Source organism: Sarcophilus harrisii, chromosome 3 (assembly GCF_902635505.1).
Source record: "Sarcophilus harrisii chromosome 3, mSarHar1.11, whole genome shotgun sequence".
In the NCBI taxonomy this organism is placed as follows: domain Eukaryota; kingdom Metazoa; phylum Chordata; class Mammalia; order Dasyuromorphia; family Dasyuridae; genus Sarcophilus; species Sarcophilus harrisii.
Genome location: NC_045428.1, coordinates 214206133 through 214229033, shown reverse-complemented (window position 1 = coordinate 214229033; position 22901 = coordinate 214206133). Strand labels below are relative to the sequence as shown.

General features: G+C 33.4%; 1 protein-coding gene across 2 annotated transcripts in view; it reads right to left on the bottom strand.

Moving 5' to 3' along the window:
- MXRA5 (matrix remodeling associated 5) overlaps positions 1 to 22901 on the bottom strand; it is a 58565-nt gene that overhangs the window by 24619 nt on the left and 11045 nt on the right. For both annotated transcript variants that reach the window (XM_031959039.1, XM_012546117.3), the window contains exons 3-6: positions 20647 to 20776; positions 20037 to 20427; positions 10525 to 15642; positions 4744 to 5644 (exon numbers count right to left, since the gene is read on the bottom strand). In XM_031959039.1, coding sequence (XP_031814899.1) covers positions 4744 to 5644; positions 10525 to 15642; positions 20037 to 20427; positions 20647 to 20776 — 6540 coding nt within the window. The remainder of the gene's footprint in view (positions 1 to 4743; positions 5645 to 10524; positions 15643 to 20036; positions 20428 to 20646; positions 20777 to 22901) is intronic.

The window sequence follows — 22901 nt, the reverse complement described above, 5'->3', positions numbered from 1 at the left end:
TCATGTGCCACATTTCCTCTAAATAAAATTTACAAAATGGATTGCAATTGAAGTCATATCGTCACTATAATCATTACCAGAAAAAATTTTGGTTTGTTTTATAAACATCAATATACAGTTGACTAATTCAGAATTATTTCTGACATTCAAGCATTGTACAAAATATAAGGTTTTTAGTGAAAATTTAACTTTCAAAGTATCAAAATTAAGAAATCAATCCATCCATCAATCATCTAAGGAGTATTTGTCAAATATTTACTGAATTCCAGGTAGAGAATTAAGAAAACAGAATCTTATGATTGAGACATCAGGGAGACATCAGGTATAATGATATTTGAATAAGCAGTTCATTTTTACAACTTCTTAGGAAAGTTGTCAACGTATTTCTAAATGGAAAATTACAGTGAAAGGAACATCACTGCCACTTTCAGAAAGTTATAGCTAATGAGAAATTTGCCTCATGCTATTTCTATTAATTGCTCCCAGCTCTACTTAACATAACAATGCTGATTCTACAACAAGTGATAACCCTTCAAATACTTCCCTCTTCTCTCCTCTAGCTCTAGCTTTAGTGTTTTAAAATTGCCTTTGATTCAAAGGATTGAGAATGCTGAATAAGCACAAGGTATCAATTTTTATTAATCATCAAGCTATATTCAATTCACACTGAAAAATCACACACTTTAGGCCTACTACAATTCCACAAGATAATCACTAATAGCTATGAGAAAGCATATTAATATTAAAGATAATTTCAAAGTAATAGTTTATTTTTATTTATTATACACTGGAAAGTCTTTAAATATATAAAGTAGTAAGTGAGGGTGTTTTGTCCAAAGACCAGCTTATTTAAATGAAGAAAGAGTGATCCTCAAAGTATGACCCTCAGGTGATGAATAGTTTTGGCCACAGTGACTTCTAAAAGATGGTTTGGGGACCTGTATCAGTGACATTGTCAATATGGACAAAATCATAAGTATTTTGAAGAGCTGAATTATAATGCCCTCAGAGATTTTGTTCTAACCACATTTTAAAGAATATCACTCATGTCTTCAATGAAAGTATGTCATCATGAAGAGAGGATTGAACTTGGAGCTAGGAAGAGTTGGGTTCAAGTTCTGTCTCTGATAATTGGAGGTCATATGACTTTGGGAAAGGAACTAAGACTGTCAGTACTCTCAAGAAACTTTCCAAGACTAAAAGTTTCATTGGCAGGAGTTTTCTCATGGGAAGTTCTCTACACTAATGGAATCACAGATCTGGTTCCAGTTCTAAACTTTAAATTTTTTTTCTATTACATCATTGTTTAAAATGAGAACAAGATTCTACATGTGATTGAATTCCAACTATGCCATTGATTATAGAAACAACATATTAACTATCTTGTTTAAATAAAATGCTCCTGGTTAACATTATATTAATGAAACTGTTTAGGTAAAGATACAGTTTTGGGGGGAATTAATCAGTTAAAAAATATTTACCCAACACATACTATGTGCAAGGGATTATGATAAACACATAGAATAAAAAAATGAAGAAATCCTTGCTTTCAAGACTTGGGGAAATCAGGATTTGCAAAAAAATAAATTTAGATAGACATCTCATATTATATTTCTAAGAAATAAATATTAGGTGATAGACTAGCTTAAAAATAAAATATCATAAAATGGGATTAAAATGAAATAATTTCAATTTATTAAGGGGAGTTTTTTTTAAATAAGCAGAATGAATAATTAGAAAACAGATAAATATGGATAATTACATTAATTTTTAAATGCATAACAAAATATGATAGCAAGAAAAAACTTATGTGGGAAATATTTAAGACAAATACAACAAATAAAATTTGATAGAATGTAAAGAGTTGGTAAAAAGATACAAAGGCAACTCTCAAGCATAAGTAGATACATGGGAAAAGGAAAGTAACAGATAATTTCAAAGGAGATAAATTAACAATCACTAAATGGTTAAACTCACTAATAATTTACTCTAAACTCAAACATTATATGTCTAAATATATCTCTATATTTTAAGTATTATTTTATAATTAAACATGCATATCTATACACACACATATATATATATATATCATATACATATATATATATATATTCCCCCTAACAATGAAGATCAGTTAGTAAATTTCCAATTTGCAGCTTTTGCTGCCTGGAGTACTGAGAGATTAAGTGACACACACAGTCACTATGTTTCAGAAACAGAATTTGATGCCAGGACTGACTTAGGCTATTTTTTTATCCAGTGTGCCTCCTCATGAATATCTCACATATAAATTAAATTGATAATAATTAAAATTGCTAAATAAATAAAAACTCTGTGGTACTATGTCATACTATACCATACCCATAAAATTGACCAAACTAATATCTTCAAAAGTCTGTGCTACCCATGGTTAAGAAGAAACAACTATATTCATTCATATTGTTTGTGAAGTTGCAAACCAGGAGAGTCTTTCTGCAAGGTAAACTCGGAGTATAGAGTAAAGATTATCAAAATAACAAATCCACTGACTAAATAATTCTATTGTCCTTTCAAGTGCTTAATCAAAAAACAATTAAAAGACTATCTATTTAAGGATTTTTATAGTGGCATCATTTATCATAGTAAAAAACAAGTGTACAAACAAAAAATTTGAAAGAGATTAAATGTTCAAAATAAAGGAATGGTAAAATAAAGATTAAGATAGAATACCAGCTGTATTTAAGAGTATGAGGCATATAAGTAAATTTGGAAATTTTAAATGAAAATATAAATGGGAAAATATGAATAAATATAGAAAAATGTGAAAATGTGAATAAAAATAGAGCTAGCAGACCTGAAATATGGAAATTACAACTGTATAAAACAATAATAAAAATTAAAAGTCAATTGAAACCAATGAGTAATTTTGATGGGAATGAAAGGTTATAAGATCTTAGTTTTAGAGATGGAATGCACCTTCATCTTCTCGTTATACAGACAAGAAATTTAAATATCAAAGTTTTACTGACTTGTCCAATGGTTCATATTTGTAAGAGGTAGAATTTAAACTCAGGACCACTAATTTTAGAATGAATATGCATGACTTGGTGACATTCATTCTTTTTGAATAGAAATTATTGATTGCAAATTACATGTAATAGTTCATAAATACTTTAAGTACATTTGATTCAGAGGATTGAAAATGTTGAAAAGATACAAAAAGCTATGTATATTATTAATCATCAAGGTAAAACCACACACATTAGGCTTATTGAAGTAGGAATAGATAATCAAGTTTTTAATTACAAGAAAGCATATGAATGTTAAAGGATATTTTAAAAGGTAGAATTCCATGTTAAAATGTTGTAAAGCATCATATTTTCCTGTTGGAATGCCATTTGATAGTGTGAGTCAATTGAATAATTATGTTGCTATCTCCTTTTGAAAAAAAATCAAATTGTAGAATGTATATTCAGTGAGAATTTTTTTGTGGGGAGATAGATTTATATGTATTGCAGACTGAAATTCTAACTTGACAGGAATTAAACAGGAGATTCCAGATGTACAGATGTTTAAGGAATATTAGAAAGCTGTTTCCAAATACTTCTCCTTAATGGAAAATGACCAAGAAAGATTAAACATAATAGAAAGACATACCATGTGTAAGCTTATACTCTGGAACCTTGCCATTATATACATGTTTTCTAGGTGATGATCCCTGGTTCCTAGTGAAAGGGGGTTGTGAGGAACCTTTGTATAAACCAGATTATACAACAAAATAGCTCACATAAACCTGATTTCTCCAATGAGGTGAAAGTGAGTAAGAGGATAGTTCTGAAAATATTAAATGAATTTAGCATTAGCATTCACTATGGTTCTATGTTCAAAGCCCTATACTAGGGAAGAAAGGACAATATTTTTTGCAGGAAAAGAAGAATAACAATTTTTTTAGACTTTTGAATACTTTAACATCCCTGTGTATTTTGATCTAAAAAAAGACAAAATCCTATGGCTTCTTTTTTTTTTTTTTTTTTTTTTTTTTTACCATTTACTGAAAATATTTATGGGAAAATGAAAAAAAAAAAGACTTCCAGTAAGATTGAAGTGAATAAAGTTTATGAAGCATTTTATTTTTAATTGAATTTTTATGTATTACCAATAAAGAAAAATTTGATGAAATTTTTTTTAAAGTTTCCAATCTTTCTTAAAAAAAAAAAAGAGAGAAAGAATATTTTTTTTTTCCCAATAGCATTCTTTGTACTGTATATATTGGGGCAGAGGGCAGTGAATAAGATTTATTTATAGAGAATATCTATGACCTTTATCCAGTTTATAGATTTAGTTTGAGAGGCAATTAAAGTCAATAATGGTAACAGCATTTATGTAATGCTTTTAAGTTTACAAAGCTCTTTGTAAGCTTTATTCTTATTTTACCCTCACAACATTATTATTTTATTTCTTCATATTATAGTTCTTGTTTTGCAATTGAAGAGAGGCAAACAGAAGCTTAAAGGTCTGCCCAGGGTCACGTAGCCAATAAGAATTTGAGACCAAATTTGAACTCATCTTCCTAAGTCTAGGTCCAGTGGATAGAATACTAGTGATATCTAGCTACCAAATATACCCATCATTTCCCTTTTAAAGAAATACTGCTAATGTATCTGGGAGTAAACATCTCTATTCCACTATGTGTGTTTTCCATGAGAAGGATATTTAAAATACCATTTGCATAGAATTAAGTGACAAACTAAATCTATCACTTACCTGAAAAGTGAATCAATCATTCTCTTTGAAGGCAGTCTCCAGAGAATCCTTGGCCATGGATCCCCTGAAGCACTGCAGTTTAGGCGCAGAGTGCCACCATAAGTAATATCTGTTTTATGAGGGGAGCTCCCAGTTATCTTGGCATTGGCAGAAGTCTTCTGTACATTGAGCTGAACTGTTCTCCTGGCTGTCCCAACCATGTTAGCTGCCACACATTCATAATTTCCACTGTCTTTGGGAGAGATGTTACGAATGTAAAGTGTCCCATTTGGGAAGACAAACAAATTCCCATTGATAAATTGGGAAGGACGGATTTGAGTGCCATCAAAGATCACCCAGCGAATACTAGGGAGTGGAAATGCTTTAGCAGTGCAATGAATATGAATGCTGAGCCCAGGAGGAAGTGAGATATTTTCTTGCCTCTCTTGATGAATAATGGGAGGTAGAGCGACTACATGTAGGCGGATAGCCAGGCTATCTGCTCCAGCAGCATTGCTTGCTATGCATTTGTAAACTCCTCTGTCTGAAAAAGTAGCCTCTTTAATAGTTAGGGTACGGTTCTCATGAAGCATAATTCTGGACTCAGCAGTTGAAACACTCCTCCATACTTTTCTATCTGGAAAAATCCAAGAAATTTGTGGGGGTGGTGTTCCTTTGGCCAGGCATTCCATTGCAATTGTGTCTCCAAGGTAAACTGTGACATCCTGATAGTGGGAAGCTAATATTTGGGGCTGCTGAGCTGTTACCGATAATGTGACAATCATTTTGTCTACACCATGAAGGTTCTTTGCAGTGCACATGTATTGACCACGATCTTGGAGCTGGACATTCCTAATAATGAATGTACCATTTTTCAAGACTTCAAACCGTTGTGTCTTTGTGTTAGGTGTCATAAGGGCTCCTGGGAAGGTAATTTTAAAAAAAAGAGAAAAGAAGAAAATCATCCAGTTATAAAAAGATTTCCATTAAAATAAATACAAGTTATTATTGCCCAATCTGCTTCATTTTCCCCATAGGAATAGCATATTTATATAGTGTTTGGGTTTTACAAAGAAATATCCTTTCAAAACTACCTGAGATAAATAGTGAAATATTATTAGCCTCATTTTACAAGTGAGTAAACTGAATTTCAGAGAATTTGATTTAGGTGATTTGTCTACAACGTGTAGCTAGTAAAATACTTATTTGGTGGTTGCAATGGTTTGCTTTAATAGTTGGAATTAGCATTTTAATTTAGCTTTTTCACTAGATTCTATTGCCTCTCTTCAAAAGAACTGAAGCAAAGTGGCCTCCCTAGATCCAGAACACTGGATTTTAAATTCAGATAATGTAGGGCAAAATCCTACCCTTACTGAAGATGCTTAATACCTTGTGGGAGATATCTCCCTGGGTTTTAATTTCTTCATTTGGAAAGTGATGAAAATATTGCTTCCCTTATTTATCTCATAAGGTAAAATGAAAATAGGGCCAGAGAGGGTTTGCAGAACTGGAATAAACTCTTACTGGCTCTGGAGAGCCAACTGTTAAATTTCTAATTTATAAATTTAAAAAGTGAATATGTTTCAGAAATTGGTAAATGTTATATAACAGGGCTGAAACTGTTATTTTGTTAATTGCCAAAATCAGGAATGAGAAATTTAGGATAAAAGGAGAAAATCCAATGGCTTCCTGTTTTTGTACAACTTGTAAACTGAGAATTTTTTTTCTATTTTGAAATACATTAAAATATCATTTTAAAATTGTAAAAATCATTGTTAGTTGTAGATCATACAAAAACAAGAAGTAGTAGGATTTGTAGTTATGATCCCTGGTCTAGACTTAAGAAAGTGATAGAAAAAATATTGATAATGCAGATTAAACATACAGGTGTGTCATAAGTATATTTAATTTCAGGAATACTGGTTGTCAAATGTTTAGTAATTCATCCTTGGCTTGACTAGATAATTTATAATATCTCTGGTAGCTCTATAAACTATGATCCTTCATAGAAGAGAGAAAATTCTAGTGCCAGATTATTATACCTTTCTATTCTTCTTTTTGAATTGTGAGATATGCCTTCGTTCAAGACAAAGATACTCACGATAAATAACAGATTTTGCACAGACAACAATCACATGACATCTTTATATCAGACCTATTAGCTTATCAATGTTTATCATGTTTAATGATTAATCTAATAATGGATTCAATGGAATTAAGATCTTAATTCTGACACTTCCTACCTGTGTGACCCTGGCCAACCTATTTATTTCAGATCCTCCTCTGCAAAAAAAAAAAAAGGTGGAAAAGCAAATGACAACCACTCCAGTATCTTTGCCAAGAAAATATCAAAATATAGTCATGAAGAGTCAGACACAATTGAATAACTATGCATGTGTATTGTATTCACACATATACTGCTTAATGATTTAACCCATCTATAATTTAGAAAGTAAGTCAAAGTTGTCACTTGTCTAGTATTAAAAATAGAATTTGAATCATTCCTAACTCCACATTCATCATGCTATCCAGCAAAACATTTTGTTTCCTAATAGTAGAAATGGCTCAACAAAATTAGTTTGTAAGTTCCAGAGCAATAGCCACTTACCACTGTATAAATCAGTTTTATATGAAAATGAAGAGGCTATCCCTCTTCTCTCTTTAAATGGTAGGAATGAAAGGGTAATGATGAAAATTAATCTCACTAGAAATCCAGATTGAGCAAGATAATGTTGGGTTAAAAGTACTCCTTGTTCCTACAGTGAAATGCTGTATAATTAGGTTTGCCACTGATCAAAAAAGCCCATAGAGTAGCTGAAAAAACACTGGCATAGTAGATAGAACTAGTCCAATAAAAGGAACTTTGGAGAGTACAAATGAAAGGAAGGATATTTTAATGATTAATCTAATAATGGATTCAATGAAATTAAAATCTGAATTCTGACACTTCCTACCTGTGTGACCCTGGCCAACCTATTTATTTCAGATCCTCCTCTGCAAAAAAAAAAAAAAAAAAAGGTGGAAAAGCAAATGACAACCACTCCAGTATCTTTGCCAAGAAAATATCAATATATAGTCATGAAGAGTCAGAGAGTCAGACACAATTGAATAACTATGCATATGTATTGTATTCACATATATACTGCTATGAAAACAGAATCAAATCTTTCATCCAATGTGAAATATAAAATGTTCAAGCATTAGTCTCTATAATTCAGTTGAAGTGAGAAGTAATTCAAATAATCAAATATTCGCTTCTCACCAGATTTTCCCCCAAACCTTCTCTCATTAAACTCTCCCTCCCACTTCACCTCTTTTCCCCTTGTTCACTCAGATGATGGCCTAACATCTCACTTACAGACAAAATTATGTCATTCTATATTGCCTACCTCTTTATTGCTTCTCTTCTTCTCAAACTCCTTATATTGTTCCCTATTCTTTCCATTTTCTCCTAGTGTCAGATAATGAATTGATCATTTTTATTGCCATTGCCAACCTTTCTTCTTGTTCACTTGAGCAGATTGAACCTTTAATCATTTTCCCTCTTTCACAAAATTTTAGCCAGTTTCTATATATTTTCTAATACCTCCAAACATTCCTTTAAAAATAGACAAAACTTTGCTACACCTTTTAATCTCTAAGATATATCATATTCTCTATCCCCACTTTAGCCACATTCCTGGGCTGCAGAGAGACAGAGTGGGGAGAGAGAACTATCTACACTTCTTGCCTCTACTTCTCCATTAACTTATTGATTGAACCTTTGCAGTTCAGTTTTTGAACTCATCACTTGACAATTGTTCTTTCCAGTGCTGTCAATATTCTCTTAATTTCCAAACTAGAAGTCTTTCTTTTTAGTCATCATGCTTCTTAATTTATCTACCACATTTGGAACTGTTGTCACTCTTTTCTATAAGAACTCTCTCTTTGCTACATTACTTTTTTTAAAAATTTTTAATAGCCTTTTATTTACAGGTTATATGTATGGGTAACTTTACAGCATTGACAACTGCCAAATCTCTTGTTCCAATTTTTCTCCTCCTTCACCCCACTCCTTCCCCCAGATGGCTGGATGACCAGTAGATGTTAAATATATTAAAATATAAATTAGATACACAATAAGTATACATGACCAAACTGTTATTTTTGATGTACAAAAAGAATCAGACTCTGAAATATTGTACAATTAGCCTGTGAAGAAAATAAAAAATGCAGGTGGGCAAAAATATAGGGATTGGGAATTCGATGTAATGGTTCTTAGTCATCTCCCAGAGTTCTTTTTGCTGGGTGTTTTGCTACATTACTTAAACTTGGTTTTCTTTCTATCTAAATATTCAGCTTCCTCTTCTCCACAGCCTTGTTCTCAACGTATTTCTTCAGCATCATTGAAAATTATTTCCCTCCCTGACTCCCTGCCCCAGTCTGTGTAGATAACAGATCTCTCTGCTCTTCACATAGGACACCTCATCTTATGTATTCATAACTATGCATTAACTATTCCTCATGCAATATTATACATTCCTACTTGCCTCTGAGTTATAGAATCCTTCCCTTTCAAGATTGACTCAAGGACCAGATCCACATGAAGTCTCTGATCTTCTCAACTGTTAAAGTTCTTCCTCCAAGACTACCTTATTTCCACTAATATGTATATCATTATATTTATTCTTTATATGTTTTTATGTATGCACTTGTAATCTCTTCTCTTAGAATGTAACATCCTTGAAAGTAAGATTCATTATATTCTTTATGTATGTATCCCCAGTGCAAAGTACATAGTAGGGCACTTAAAATAATTCTTGTTAATAGAATTGCACAATGAATAAGGTCTTTCTCATTTTGAAAAGGAGTAATATCTTCCCAATAACAAAACATTTATATGTTTCTGTTGTGTTTTGATTTTATATTACTGAATAAACACATTGCAGGCACTTCTGAAATAAAAATTGAGGCTTAATTTTGACACCATTTTCTTTATATGAAAAGAGCCTTTTACCTCATGGGGTATTTTTGCTAAGAATCTAATATTCCATTGACCAGATATCCCATGTACTCATTCAGATTAAAATTAATCTACACCTGGGTAGATATTTTTCATGAGTTTCTTTGGCTAAGAATGTTAATCACCTAATATCCTACCTTCTACTGACAAGTCTATCTACCTGTAGTTAGGCTGAATCTTAACTGAGGGAAACAGCTCATTAGTGAACTTGTTCTCATAGGACAGTAGGATCTAGCAAGATTCCACATTAAATGAATGGTTTGGGGAGTAAGTTCTGACTCTGATTTTAGCTATTTGTGTGACTGAGCAATTAAGGCCTTCTGAGGCCTTAGTTTCTTCAGTTTTAAAATTAGCAGGAGACTGTAATATCTGACCTCTATGGTTCCTTTTCTTCTCCCATTCTAAAAGTCTTGCTTTTGGCATATTGTTGAAGAACAGTCATTTCTATGTTGCAATGACATATGGGAATAAGACTTTAGTAGAAGAGATTTCACAAAACTAAGTAGAAAGAAGGGATTCCTCTAGAATAGTCCTAGTATTAAATGATTATTTGTCCAAAGTATTCTTGGTAAAACAAGTTTTTTTTTTTTCCCCAAGGTGACACTAATTTTCTTCTCCTGAGTCTCCAGACTTGTGGAATGCCTAGAAAATGAGTTACCTGATCTCAATCTAGACTAATTATTTTCTTATCTGAAGAGACCTGGGAATTTTTTGTTTCTACAAGATCATTCCTAATCAGCTCCCCCTTGGGCTTCATCCATCATTAGATCTGATTGAACTGAAATACTTAAATATCTTACCTGTAGAAACCTTTGTCCAAGTAACAAAAGGCTTGGGGTCTCCAGTTGTATCACATGGAAGGACAACATCTGTTTCAGCAATGATGGATAAGGTGTGAGGGGACTTGGTAATGATATGGGGCTTCTCTCCAAGTGCCCAGAAACTAGGAGCAGGAGGTCCTCCACTGAATGTAATTTTAGAATTACTATGATGGACATTTCTGTAGGAATGAATGGTAGATGCTGTATGAGGAATGGTCCTCCGAGTAGGAAACACCGGAGTATTTTTTAAATTAATCAAAGGTGGTGATCTAGTACTAGTACTGTGGAATATTGAAGGTGCTCCAGGAATACCTAGGACATTGTGAATGGTACCTTGGGTTGTAATCTGGCTGTGCAGGTCTGGTGTTATTTGTTTCTTTCTCGTACTCAATGAAACAGGCAAAACAGTTGCCGGCGGCTTAGGTGTGACTCCTACTTGTGTGAATGTAGGAGTCCTATTAAACAGAAAAGGGAATCTTCCATTTGCAGTGTAGGGGATTCTGGGATTTGGCATCTTTGTAGCTGAGCTTTTTTGTTCAGGAATGTAATTATTTCCAAACACTTTGGGGTTGCCATTAAATTGGTTGGTCCCTGAATGACTGGATCTACTAGGTATGAGTGGATTTGGCCTTGGCAATGGAATGGTCATTGTGGTTGTTGCTACTGTTGTCATTGCAGGGAGTCTTTTTTCAGGACTATTTTGTGAAGGGTATGATGTTATCTCTGGTTTGTTAGTAAAATGAAGAGGTGATTGCAAAGTTATAAAATGTTGAGATGAGCCTTGTTTTGTTACATGTGGTGGCCTTACAGTCACTCTTGGCAATTCATACTTTTCAGGAACATTGGCAGGTTGCTGGTGGAAGACAGGCATCCTCCCTGGATGAGATAGGTGATCTGAACCTTGAAGCAAACGATTGTTGGAACTGCTGCCCTGTATTTCATGTTTGGAAAGTAAATTAATTCTATTTTGGTTAAAACTGGGTGTGGGGAATTCATTGGAACTGAAACTTAACTTGGTTTTCTGATCATTTATTTCAGATGTTTTGCTTTCTGGGGCCCCTACGTGATTAAATATGATATTTTCTTTGGACTCCATCAATAATTGGGTGGATATACTAGAAGTGCTTGAAAAGAGTAATGATGGCAATGTTGTAGATTCTGTAAACGGTAAAAAAGCAACTGGAGATGACATCTGTTCCATTGGAGATGAAGATGGATTTATGAATGTTGTGTCCTTAGATGGTTTAGATGTGAAAACTTGATTGTCTAATTTTGTTATGGGATGTGTAACAGTTGACACAGTCTTCTTAAGATCTTGTCCAATAGAACTTTCTTGGGCAGTAATTTCTTCATGACTTGAAGGATAGTCTTTTTTTCTGCTTGAGGGAACAGAGGAGGTATATTTTTCTTCCTGTCGAGATTGATCAGGGGCTTCAGTTAGTGTTGTAGATTTGGGGAATAAATCTAATGTCTGTGATTCTTTGAAAACTGGTGAATCTTTACTAGCACCCTGAGAGCTAGTTTTAGGAATATTTGGATGTACTACTGGGGAATGTGTGGTTTGAAATATCCTTTTAGGTACCCAGCTTGATGTACCTGAAGACTTCAAATCAATGGATTCTTTTTGAAATTTTGTGATCTCTGAGGGAACTGAATCGGAAGGTAACACAATAGTAGGGAATAACTCACTGGGGAATACACTTCTGGTTAAATAGACATTACTATCTGTGACTCCATGATCACTTTTAATTTCTACATTGTCTGAATCCACATCAAACAAATTCTTATATGTGTGTGAAGTTGTTTCTTGGACTGGATGATTGGATAAATGTATTTCTGTAGCAGAAGGAGTTGTAGTAATATATTCTTTTGGTCTTTGCTTATGTGAGGCCTCAGTGGTCAAAGAAGCAGTAGCAAAAAGGCCTACCGTTTGCATAGTGGTTGTCATAGGTATAATGAGTTTACTTGTGGGATCAATGGTTATTTCTTTTTCAGTATCAAAAGAAGCTACTGTGGTTGTTGTGAACTGATTTAATTTTGGTCTCTTTGGAAATTTTCTACGTGATATTCCTTTTGTAACTGTCTCTACATATTTCTTCTTTTCTAACTGTATTGGAGGAGTAGTTTTGTTTTCAGTCCAAGGAGGAGAAACAACCATAATATCTACTTTGTTTGCAATCTTTGGTTCAGTTACAAGAATTCTTGGACTAAATGATGTCTCTGCTGGAGCAAAAGTAGTTGGGAGAATTGGCTTTTTCCGATGAAGTTTGTGAAGTCTTAATCTTTTTCTCCCATTAGGTCTTCTTCTGGGATGCTGTGTTATTGCTGAGCTAGAGAGAGTGTTCTTTGTATAGGCAGTTGTAATGGCTGCTGTTGTGGAAAACTTTTCATCAGTAGTAGTAGTAATCTGCTTTGGCTCCAGAAGGGGAACAACAGTACTTACTATGTTACTTGGGAATTCAGATACTGTGGTAGATATAGCATCTTGTCGAGTCCTCTCAGAAATTCTGTTGCTCATAGGCATTTTTTCCAGTTTTCCTTCTTCTTGAGTTGTCTCAAATTCTTCATCAGTATCCTGATGAATTGAGGAACTATCATGAGTGTCTGGTCCATTGCCAGTTCTTTGAGTTTTCTTGTTTTTTACCTGTGGATATTGACTTGTTGGGATATTATGGTCCCCAGAAAGTGGGTCTTCAAATGGCAAGGCTGGAGGATCTAAACTATTTGAGCCTGTCTTTGGGATATCAACATCATTGACTCCAGCTGCGGGAATTGGAATGAATTGAATGGATGGGGCATCTTCACTATGTCCTTTGTTGAGCTGTGAATCTGTTTTCAAGTCTGGGTAAAGGTATGTCACAGTTTCAGATTCTGCCAAGATAATGGTGTCCAATGGCAGCTCACCCTGATCTGTTATAGAACCTGCTGTGAAATCAGTATCATCTACTGTATACCAATTTTCTGTTGTTTTCTCATTGATTGGGTCCTCAGAAAAAAAATTCAGAGATGGTGTAGAATAAGTTGACTTAGAAGGTAAAGAGGTTGTTATTATGGGTTCAGTCCTTTTAGAGGGAGTTTCTGCAACATATGGAGGTTTGAGAGTCCCCAGAGTCCCATAAGTTATTGGTTCTTCCAAATGAGTGTGAGTTATTTTTGTTTCTGTAAGAAATATTTTGGAATCACTTTCATCAGTACTTGCTGAAGAAATTGTGACTGAAACTAGTTCATCTTCACTGAAGAGAGATTCAGATGCTGAGGATTCTTCTGTATTAGGTGTTTTCACAGCATGTTTCAAGGGAGGGCTGCTAATAGGAGAAGGAAGTGTAGCCTTTTGTCTCATAGGTGGAGCCACTGTGGTTTTAATGACAGAATCAGTATGAGGCACTGCTGTACTCTTGGGAAGATTTTTTCCACGCACTTTGGCCAAAATGTCTGCCCAGTGTTGTGGATTAATCTGTTTGTTTGCCATATTTATTCTTCTCCGTGATTCAAACACTCTCCGGCCTTCTGCAATATTACTTTCCGGGGCTCTTTCTAAATCTTTCCAATGTTTCATTTTCCTCCGGCCCTTTTTATTTTTTTTGTTCTGTGTCCCAGAGAGAGCATCATTCCTTGGCTTACTAGATACTTCTTGGTCTTTTGGAGTAAGCATTTGCCTGGTAGAATAATCTGTATCTTCTATACCTGAACCCCCTTCATCCTCTATCACATTGTCTCTTATTTTGGAAGCAGTCTTAGAACTTGGGCGTTTTCTTAGTTGGGCTCTTTTTGATGACTTGTTTGCTCCTTTCTTATTCACTGTCACCTTAACAGTAAAATGGTCCACTCCTTGTTGATTGATAGCTATACATTTGTAGTAGCCACTGTCACTGTTTTGCCCACTAGGGATGAATAAAGTTCCATTTTCTAACATATAGGCATGTGTTGAGTTAGACAATCCATTCAATATCTGTTTATTTGGTAGGAGCCAGCTAAGCTCAGCATCAGGTATTGCTAAGGCATTACAGGGCAACATGATTGGTTCTTCAGGATTTTTTTCAATTGTTACTATGTGTCTTTTGGTTGGCTGGATGATAGGAAGTTGGACAGAAACTCTATATACCATTCGGTCCATTTCATCCCTCACTTGAGCAATGCATTGGTACAAACCAGAGTCAGAACGACCTACAGATTTTATGATGAGTTGACCACTGTTTAGGACAGAAAATCTGCTTTCTTCGTGAGCAAATGGAGCTTTCAACATGGAGCCATCAGGAAGCACCCATAGGAGAACTGGGCTTTCTGAGGCTTTCACATTGCAGCTCAATTGGCAGACGGACCCTTCAACCACAGTTTGAGCTGTTTTCACTTTTTCACCTTGCTCAATCATTACCCAGGTTTTGCTCCTCTGCTGCTTCAGGTCTTTGATTGGCATTATTTGTGAAAACTGAGTATATAATGATAGTAGTACTTTTTTGGCAGTACTTTGGCGTCGATTAAGCTGAATATCTATAATTGGTTGCATCACCCATGATGGCTCAGCAAGAATTTGGGCTTTCACCCCTGTATAGTAGAGGGCATCGTCATTTGTATCTTGTCTGTATTGGTAACTGACTTTGGGGTCTTTGCTAAGCATGACTTCCCGTTGTAATGTTACTGGAACCTCACTATAATAAGCTATCAATTTCCATAGCTTCTCATAATTTTCTCGATTCATTGGGCATTGTAATTCCAAGGCAATGGTAGCATTAATATCAATTTCCTGTGGATCACTTTGGTTTAGTTGAATTTTTGAAACATCTGTTGGCTTCTTGATTTCACAAGCCAAGTCCACTGTATTTCCATGCTCATCAGTCATATTTAAAGTGATGTTCCAGGGAGAAAATTGAATCTCTTCCAGAGAGAATGAGCTGTCCTCATCTTCCTCTTCATCTTCACCCTCCTCCTCATTGCTGCTGCTACTGAAGTTCTGTTTGAGAGGAGATTGTATGACAGGCTTCATACAAAGAATGTCTTTCAAATTGTGAATCTCCTGCTTGTTCAGCTGCTTGGGGCTGGAACACATGGAACACAGCTGTCCTCCTTCGTATGCTTTATCCTTTTTACATTTCAAAATCCCTAAAATTAAGCAATTGAATCAATTTAATTAATAAAATTAGGATAACCAATTTACTGTACTAAAGAATAAAGATTTAGTACTAAAATCAGAAAAAAAAATCTAAGACCTTCCAGGCAATTTAAAACCTGATTATAACCAGACCAGTATGAATAATAATTCATATATTAATTTGTTTTGCAAATCACTTTCTGCATTACAACCTTATAAAGTAATTCAAATATTTATATCTCTATTTTACAGATTGAGGGAAATGAATCTCTAAGTAGTTACCTATGAGAAGATGCCTAGTGAGTGTCTAAAGTAGGATTCAGAACAATGATCTCCTAATTTCAAGTCCAGTTTACTATCCCCTACCCAAACATTATGTCACAGTGTTTCTAAAACTTTCAGTAGAGGAATCTTCTTCATTTTGGTGGCTACACATAAATTAAAATATATCTGTGATATATGAGAAAGTGTTACATAGGGCATGCATAAGAATTATATACATTGAAAAAGCGTAAATAGGAACTCATATTGATGAGATCATGGATCTAATGAAAGATTAAAGAAATAATGCATTGAACTGTATGAGAGATAAGATTAGATTATAAATATCATTGAAATAGACAATTTTTAAAGATGCTTTCATCAGTAAAATTCTTTGGCTTCCTTTATCATGTCCATTTTAGCTATTTATGGAAAAGGATGGCTATCTAATGAAAAGATTATAAAAAAAACCAGAATTGAAAAATGTGGATAATCTTTAACAAAATTTTGTTAATATTCCAACTTTTGCCTTTGCTAAATCTTAAATAGAACAGTCACAAAACTGATAATAGACTTTTTTTCTTATTTTCTTTTCCACTTTATAGAATAGATGCTAATGAACAGTGAAGAGTCTAAAAGATAGTGATCCAGGTGACAAGGGAGATTGCATAATATCCAAGTGAAATGATGATTACTGCTAAAACATAGTCAAAGGATCTATATTTTGAGACATCAGCTACAACTGAAATAGTAATTGGGGCAGTTAGGCAATTAGGATTGTTCTTATAGACCAATAGTTAATGTCAATTAATTTTAACAAGCATTTATTAAATGCTTAGTGTATCCAAGGCACTATGATAGTTATTGTGAACAGAAAGACAAAAATAAAACACTTCTGCTTTCAGTGTGTGTGTGTGTGTGTGTGTGTATAAAAGTTAGGAAATCAAGAAAGTTAAAGAGAGACCAAAGTCCTCTAGGAAAATTAAGGTCGGACAAACATTTGCAACCAATAACTACAGCCAATGTTTAGTGACTATTGCAAGGAATGGTATTTTATCTATAGCATTTATATAACTAGTTAGTGATATCATGAGGGTCTCCTATATTTCCAAACATAGTATAGCATTGCTCATTTAAACAAGTATAAGCAAGAATATTTATTAATCAAAAATAGCAAACAGGCTAATAAGTCATCATAAGTATGGAATCAATATATTGCATTTGCTTGCAAAAATTGGAATTAAAAAAGCATAGAATATTTTGTTATGTGTAAATGGCCATATTAGAGATCACTATTTTTCAGGTCAACTAAATAAATGTATGAATGAAGAAATAATAATTATATTAACAAAAGATAGGTAATGGGGAGGAGCATGATCACTTGGGCAATTTAAAATGTGAAACTTCTTTATGTAAAACGATGCCTAAAGGAAAAGCTGTCTAACTAGCAAAATGAATGCATTAATGTATCTCTAACAAAAAAGATTGAATCAGGTGATTCTAGGTTCCTTATCAGGCAGTTACCTGCGAGTCTAAGATCAGTTAGTTATGCACTCAGTTTCTGAAGGGAAGCAGGTACATGCTGGCACAAAAAATCAAGATAGCTGCACAAATTATTTCAATCTGATAGAGCCAAAAGAGAAACTTTTGGTATGAAATATGCCACATTTAACTTTTTTTCTTTTAGTTATTTTTCATATTAAATAATCTGGAAAGTTAGATAATCCCATTGACATCATAAATGGAAAATTAAATCATACTATAATGTAAAATGATGATTTCACCCACCCAGATTAAGAACTGAGATATATACTCCCTAGATTATTCCATATTCTACCTTTTTATATTGTCTTGCCTCTGAGGTCCTTGAAGTCTGTGTCATTTTCATCTTTGCAGTATCATGTATGTGGTAAATGCTTTAAAATGTTTGCTGATTTTAATTGACTTGGATGCCATAGTACAACATGGTATATAATTGATGAACTGCTGGACTTGAAATCAGGAAAAATTGGGTAAAAATTCTGCCTTAGCCACTAGTAATTGTGTAATCCAGGATAACCAATTTCACCTCACAGCCCCAGTTTCCTTATCTGCAAAATAGGGATAATAATAACAACTGTAGTACTTACCTCAAAGAGTTGAGAAGATCAAATGAAGTACTGTATTTGAATTACTATTCAATTTTGAAAACACTATAGTCTATTATTATTGCAAATTCCTTCTGGATATTTATAACAGTCTAAACCCTAATTTCCTTCAGAATCAGGGTGATGATACTTAATCACATTAGAATTAATTAAATATTACCATTTTTATTTCAAAAGTGACCTTATAAATGTATTTAAGATACATTCATTATTTGACATGAGCACAAAATTCGACTAACCCATTGCAATGATGCATAAATGCTCATCTAGGCTTAAAGTTTTCAATAAAGTCATTCCCTTAAGACAAAGTAGTCTTAAACCTTTCCTCGAAAATGGAGTTTTTTGAAGTTGAAAACCAGAAAGATAGTCTATCTATAACCTTTCATCTGTGTTATAAACTCAAAGATACACTTATAACCTAGCTTTGCAAAAATTTTGCTTAAGATTCTTACTTTCCATGCTACCTTTCTCCTATCATAAGATTTGTATCCTATGTATTTGAATCCTATGTAGTTTTTTAAAATTTGGGGATTCTATTTCTGCATTTTTCTAGTTTTGAGAGTCTTAGTATTTGGCAGTCAAGAATTTAATTTAAATCACAAAATTGAAAAATTAGAAAACACTTTTGTTAGAACTTCCATTCATTATAGAGTATGCATACTTTATTTCAGGAGTCAGTCCTTTTGATTTGGGGGAAAAATTAAAAGTTCTAATATATATTCTCTAAATTCAACTATTTCCAGTCACAGATCTACCCCTCCAAATAAAAACTTTCCCTTGTTCCCTGAGATGCCAGGCTCTCATAAAGTGTTTTCCTCATATTCCCCAGAACCAGACCTCTACTCCAGTTCTTACCATTTCCACATATCATCTTTTATTTTACATTCAAGCTTCCTTTATGTATTATCTTCATCTATTAGCATGTAAGCTATTTGAAGGATGAGATTTCCTTGCATATTTTATTTATATCTATAGAGCGTAGCATAATTTAATAAATGTTTCCTTTATCTATCTCACATTGAGCAGAAATGCATCTCCCTTTCAACTTACATCCCTGCTAACTTTATCCTTTGAAGCAAAACAAAATTAGTCTTGCCCTTCTTCTAAGTATTTTATACTTCTCTTATGTCCTTATCCTTTATTTTTTTACATCTAAGTTTGAGGTGCCACAGAAGCTGGTGTGTTCCCATTCCTCAGAAGTCTTTAATCAAATTTTTGTTATAAAAATATTCTTTTTCAGGTTTGAATTGTACTAGACACACAAGTCGTTCTAAATCTGAAATTCTGAGTTTCAGTGACTCATTCCCCTATTAGATTGTTCAGTGACATAGCAGCCATGTTTTCATAAAACTTTTTAAAAATCTGTACCTAATTAAAAAGATATGAATAGCAGATAAATTTAATTAGTGCTCACTGAGTTGGCTTTATATTTTATGGCAACTCTTCAAATTTTGACGATGTCACTATTATCCCTCCTACTTTCTAATATCTCATCTCTAAACGTTACCATTTTCTTTTACTATTCCTCATATAACATTATTTTCAGTTTAGTCATCATTTTGGCTATCCCCTTCTGAATTAAATTTAATTTAACAATATATCACATAACATGCATTGCCCCAACCTGACAAAACTGTTTCCATATATGCAAAGTTGCATTTTAAAATAATGCATGTGTTTATGTATATATACATGTATAGATACATAAACAAATGGATTGTATATGTGCATTGTGAGCATACATATACATGTATATGTATATATATGCATGTGTATGTTTTCTTCAAATATGGATGGGGAAGCTCAACTTCTATGTGTGGACCTTGAATTTTTTTTGTAGATTTCTAGACAATATAATTTGAATTCTGATATCTTAACAGCAGGCAAAGTATAATCCTGCATGTAGAAGACACAAAAACTGTCTGTTCATTCTAATCAAAAAATAGCACGAAGAGTAGATTTTAATAAATGTTGGCTAAATAATATTGAAGTCTTACCTTTAGATCCAGCATTCCATTCAAGGAGCCAATTTAATCCACAGTCACAAGACCATGGATTTCCATGGAGGTAAAGATTTTCCAGAAGTGGCATGTTTGAGAGCATTCCAACAGGCAGAGTTCTGATGACATTTTCAGATAAGTAAAGGTGTCTTATTGTAGAGAGTCTAAAATAATCCAGAAAGGCAAATGTGGAAAATGTGCTAGGATGAAGCTGATGAAGCAAGTTTCCTTCTAAATGGAGTAACCTCAAGGAAGTTAAACCATTAAAGGCTTGTGGATGGATGAATTCAATCTTATTGTGATCAATGTGTAGTCTCATTAAACTTGAAAGCCCCTGAAGGGTTTGTGCTGTTATGACTCTCAACTTATTGTAACTGAACTTGAAGACCTACAATGACAGGAAAGAACATTATTGTTCATATTTAAATATCACTGAGAAGAATAAGGAACAAGAACAAAGAATGATGAAAAATTATATTGTACTTCTTCCTTAAATATCAAGAAATAATAATTTTATTGATCATTTAAGAAATCTACCTTTTTTCTGTCCTTGATAATGGATTTGCATAAGCTGTAATTAGTGATGTTCATAAATTTCAAGTTTTACCTGAAGAGAGATTAAATCTTTTAATGCTCCATTAGGTATGCTTGGGATGTCATTGCCATGAATCATGAGCAGCTCCAGTTTGGTGAGGCCCGCAAATGAGTTTTCTGATATGGACTGTATGCTATTAAATCTGGAGAATAAAGAAACAGTACATTGTTAGAATGCATACATGAAAGATACAACCAGTCTGCTTGTCCAGGTGCAAGTTAACTAGCTGGTAATTTAAAGTTATATTGGCTCATATCCTAAAGAACACCAATCCACCTTTGTTTCAATGAAATGCAGGGTCCAAAAGCTAAATTAAGCATTTTTTTATGAGGCTACATTCAGTTAGAGGTCAATTACTGGAATTTTTGCTTTAACTTTTACCAATTCAATTAGCCAGTCATTATTCTTTGTTGCTGTTTTATTTTTTAAATAAAAAGCAATAAATACAACTAATAATTTTGATAGTTACTGATCCTTATGTTTCCTCATCAAAATGTTTCTCAGAAATGGTAGCAATGAATGGCATCTGACCAGTTCTAATTAGGAGAAAGACTGACAAAAGAAACCATTAGAAGCACCATAGTACTACTTTTCAAGTAATAGTATACAGACACCAAAAACAGAAAGGTAGCAACACTGAAAAATCTCATTTCACAATGCCTTACAGGTACCCTAAACAAAGATTGTTGTCATTGACACCTACAAAAGTTCAGAATCTGCAAATATATTTGCCACCAATATTTTCTTAGACTAGAAAACCCATATCATTGTCTATTTCCACTTCTAAAAACTTTAAGGATGCAATCATTAAAGACTCATTTTTGAAATGAATGGGGTCAGAGATTGGGAACAATGTATAACAACTTGGGATATGGAAATGCCAAACTAGTCTTCTTCAACAGAATGTATTTTGAAAATATTACAGATTTGTTTTAAATCAACAGACTAATTTTTTTTTGCATTTTACTTCATAGAGCCATTTGACTAAGAAAAGATAAGTGGTGACTGTCTAAATATTGAGACTCCAAGGTGAGGGGGCAGTGTATATTATATGTGTGTCTGTGTGTGTGTATGTGTTTGTGTATGTGTGTATATATGTATGGATTGATGTGTATGTATATTTGTGCACTTGTGATTATAAAGAAAAAGGAGAAACAAGACAGAGACAACAGACACACAGAGTTTATAGCTAGATACTAAGATCCTCAAAGTTTTCTTTACAACTCACTCTATTTTCCTAGAAACAGATGTACTTAGTGGTAGACTATTAACCTTTAATCAATAGTATTTTTCCTTATAGTCAACTTTAGAAAAAAAAACTGCTAGCTATAAAATTTTGAATACAGGAAAGGTAATCTCCAATGGCAAAATCATTCCCTGTTATAATTTTAAAAATTTCAGAGGATAGCTTTAATATTCACATTATACCATCTTACCAAAAGAAAAAGAAGATGATATTATTATAATACATAAATAAAAAAAAGATTTTGATACATTCCTTTCTTAATTATCTCAACCTAAAACTTTTCTTTAACAAAGGCAAGAATAGTAAATATTAATAGAGAATAATAGAATAAATGTGAATATGAATATATGTGTATTTCATATATACTATAATCATAACCATATATAGGATATATGTGTGTGCAATGCATGTCCAACCTCCATTTTTAGCATGTTTCACATGCTGGCCTTGGATGTTCTTCATTCACTAAATCTCTATTCCCATAATGAATTTATATTGAATTTTCCTGACTCTCATGCAGAGGGAAAGAATTGGTTCAGTGAGAACTAAATCCATGCCAAATAAGTATTAATATTTATAGAATCACCGAATGTTGGAGATGGAAAAGACTTTAAAAATCATTTAGTCTACTTTCCACCATTTTCAGCAACTGAAGTCCTGTTAGAACATATAGCTAGTCAGTTGTAGATACAGAATCATAGGATCAAAGATTTAGAGTTGAATGAGAGTTTAGTAGCCATTGTGTCCAACCCCTTCATTTTACAGGTGAAAGAACTGAAGCATTTAGAGGTTGTGAGTTGCCTAAATCACAAGAAAATATCTGAAGTAGATTTGAACACAGATATTCCTGATACCAAGTCTGATACATGATCTCTTGACTATTAGTTTAGTAGGCTGGGACTGAAACTATGTGCAGAGTATAAACCAAGGTAGCTAGTAGTAAAGGATTGCTGCTGGTTATGAAAAAGCTAATTCTGCTCACTAAGCTCCAATTTGAATCTGAATGTGCTGAACATGGAGA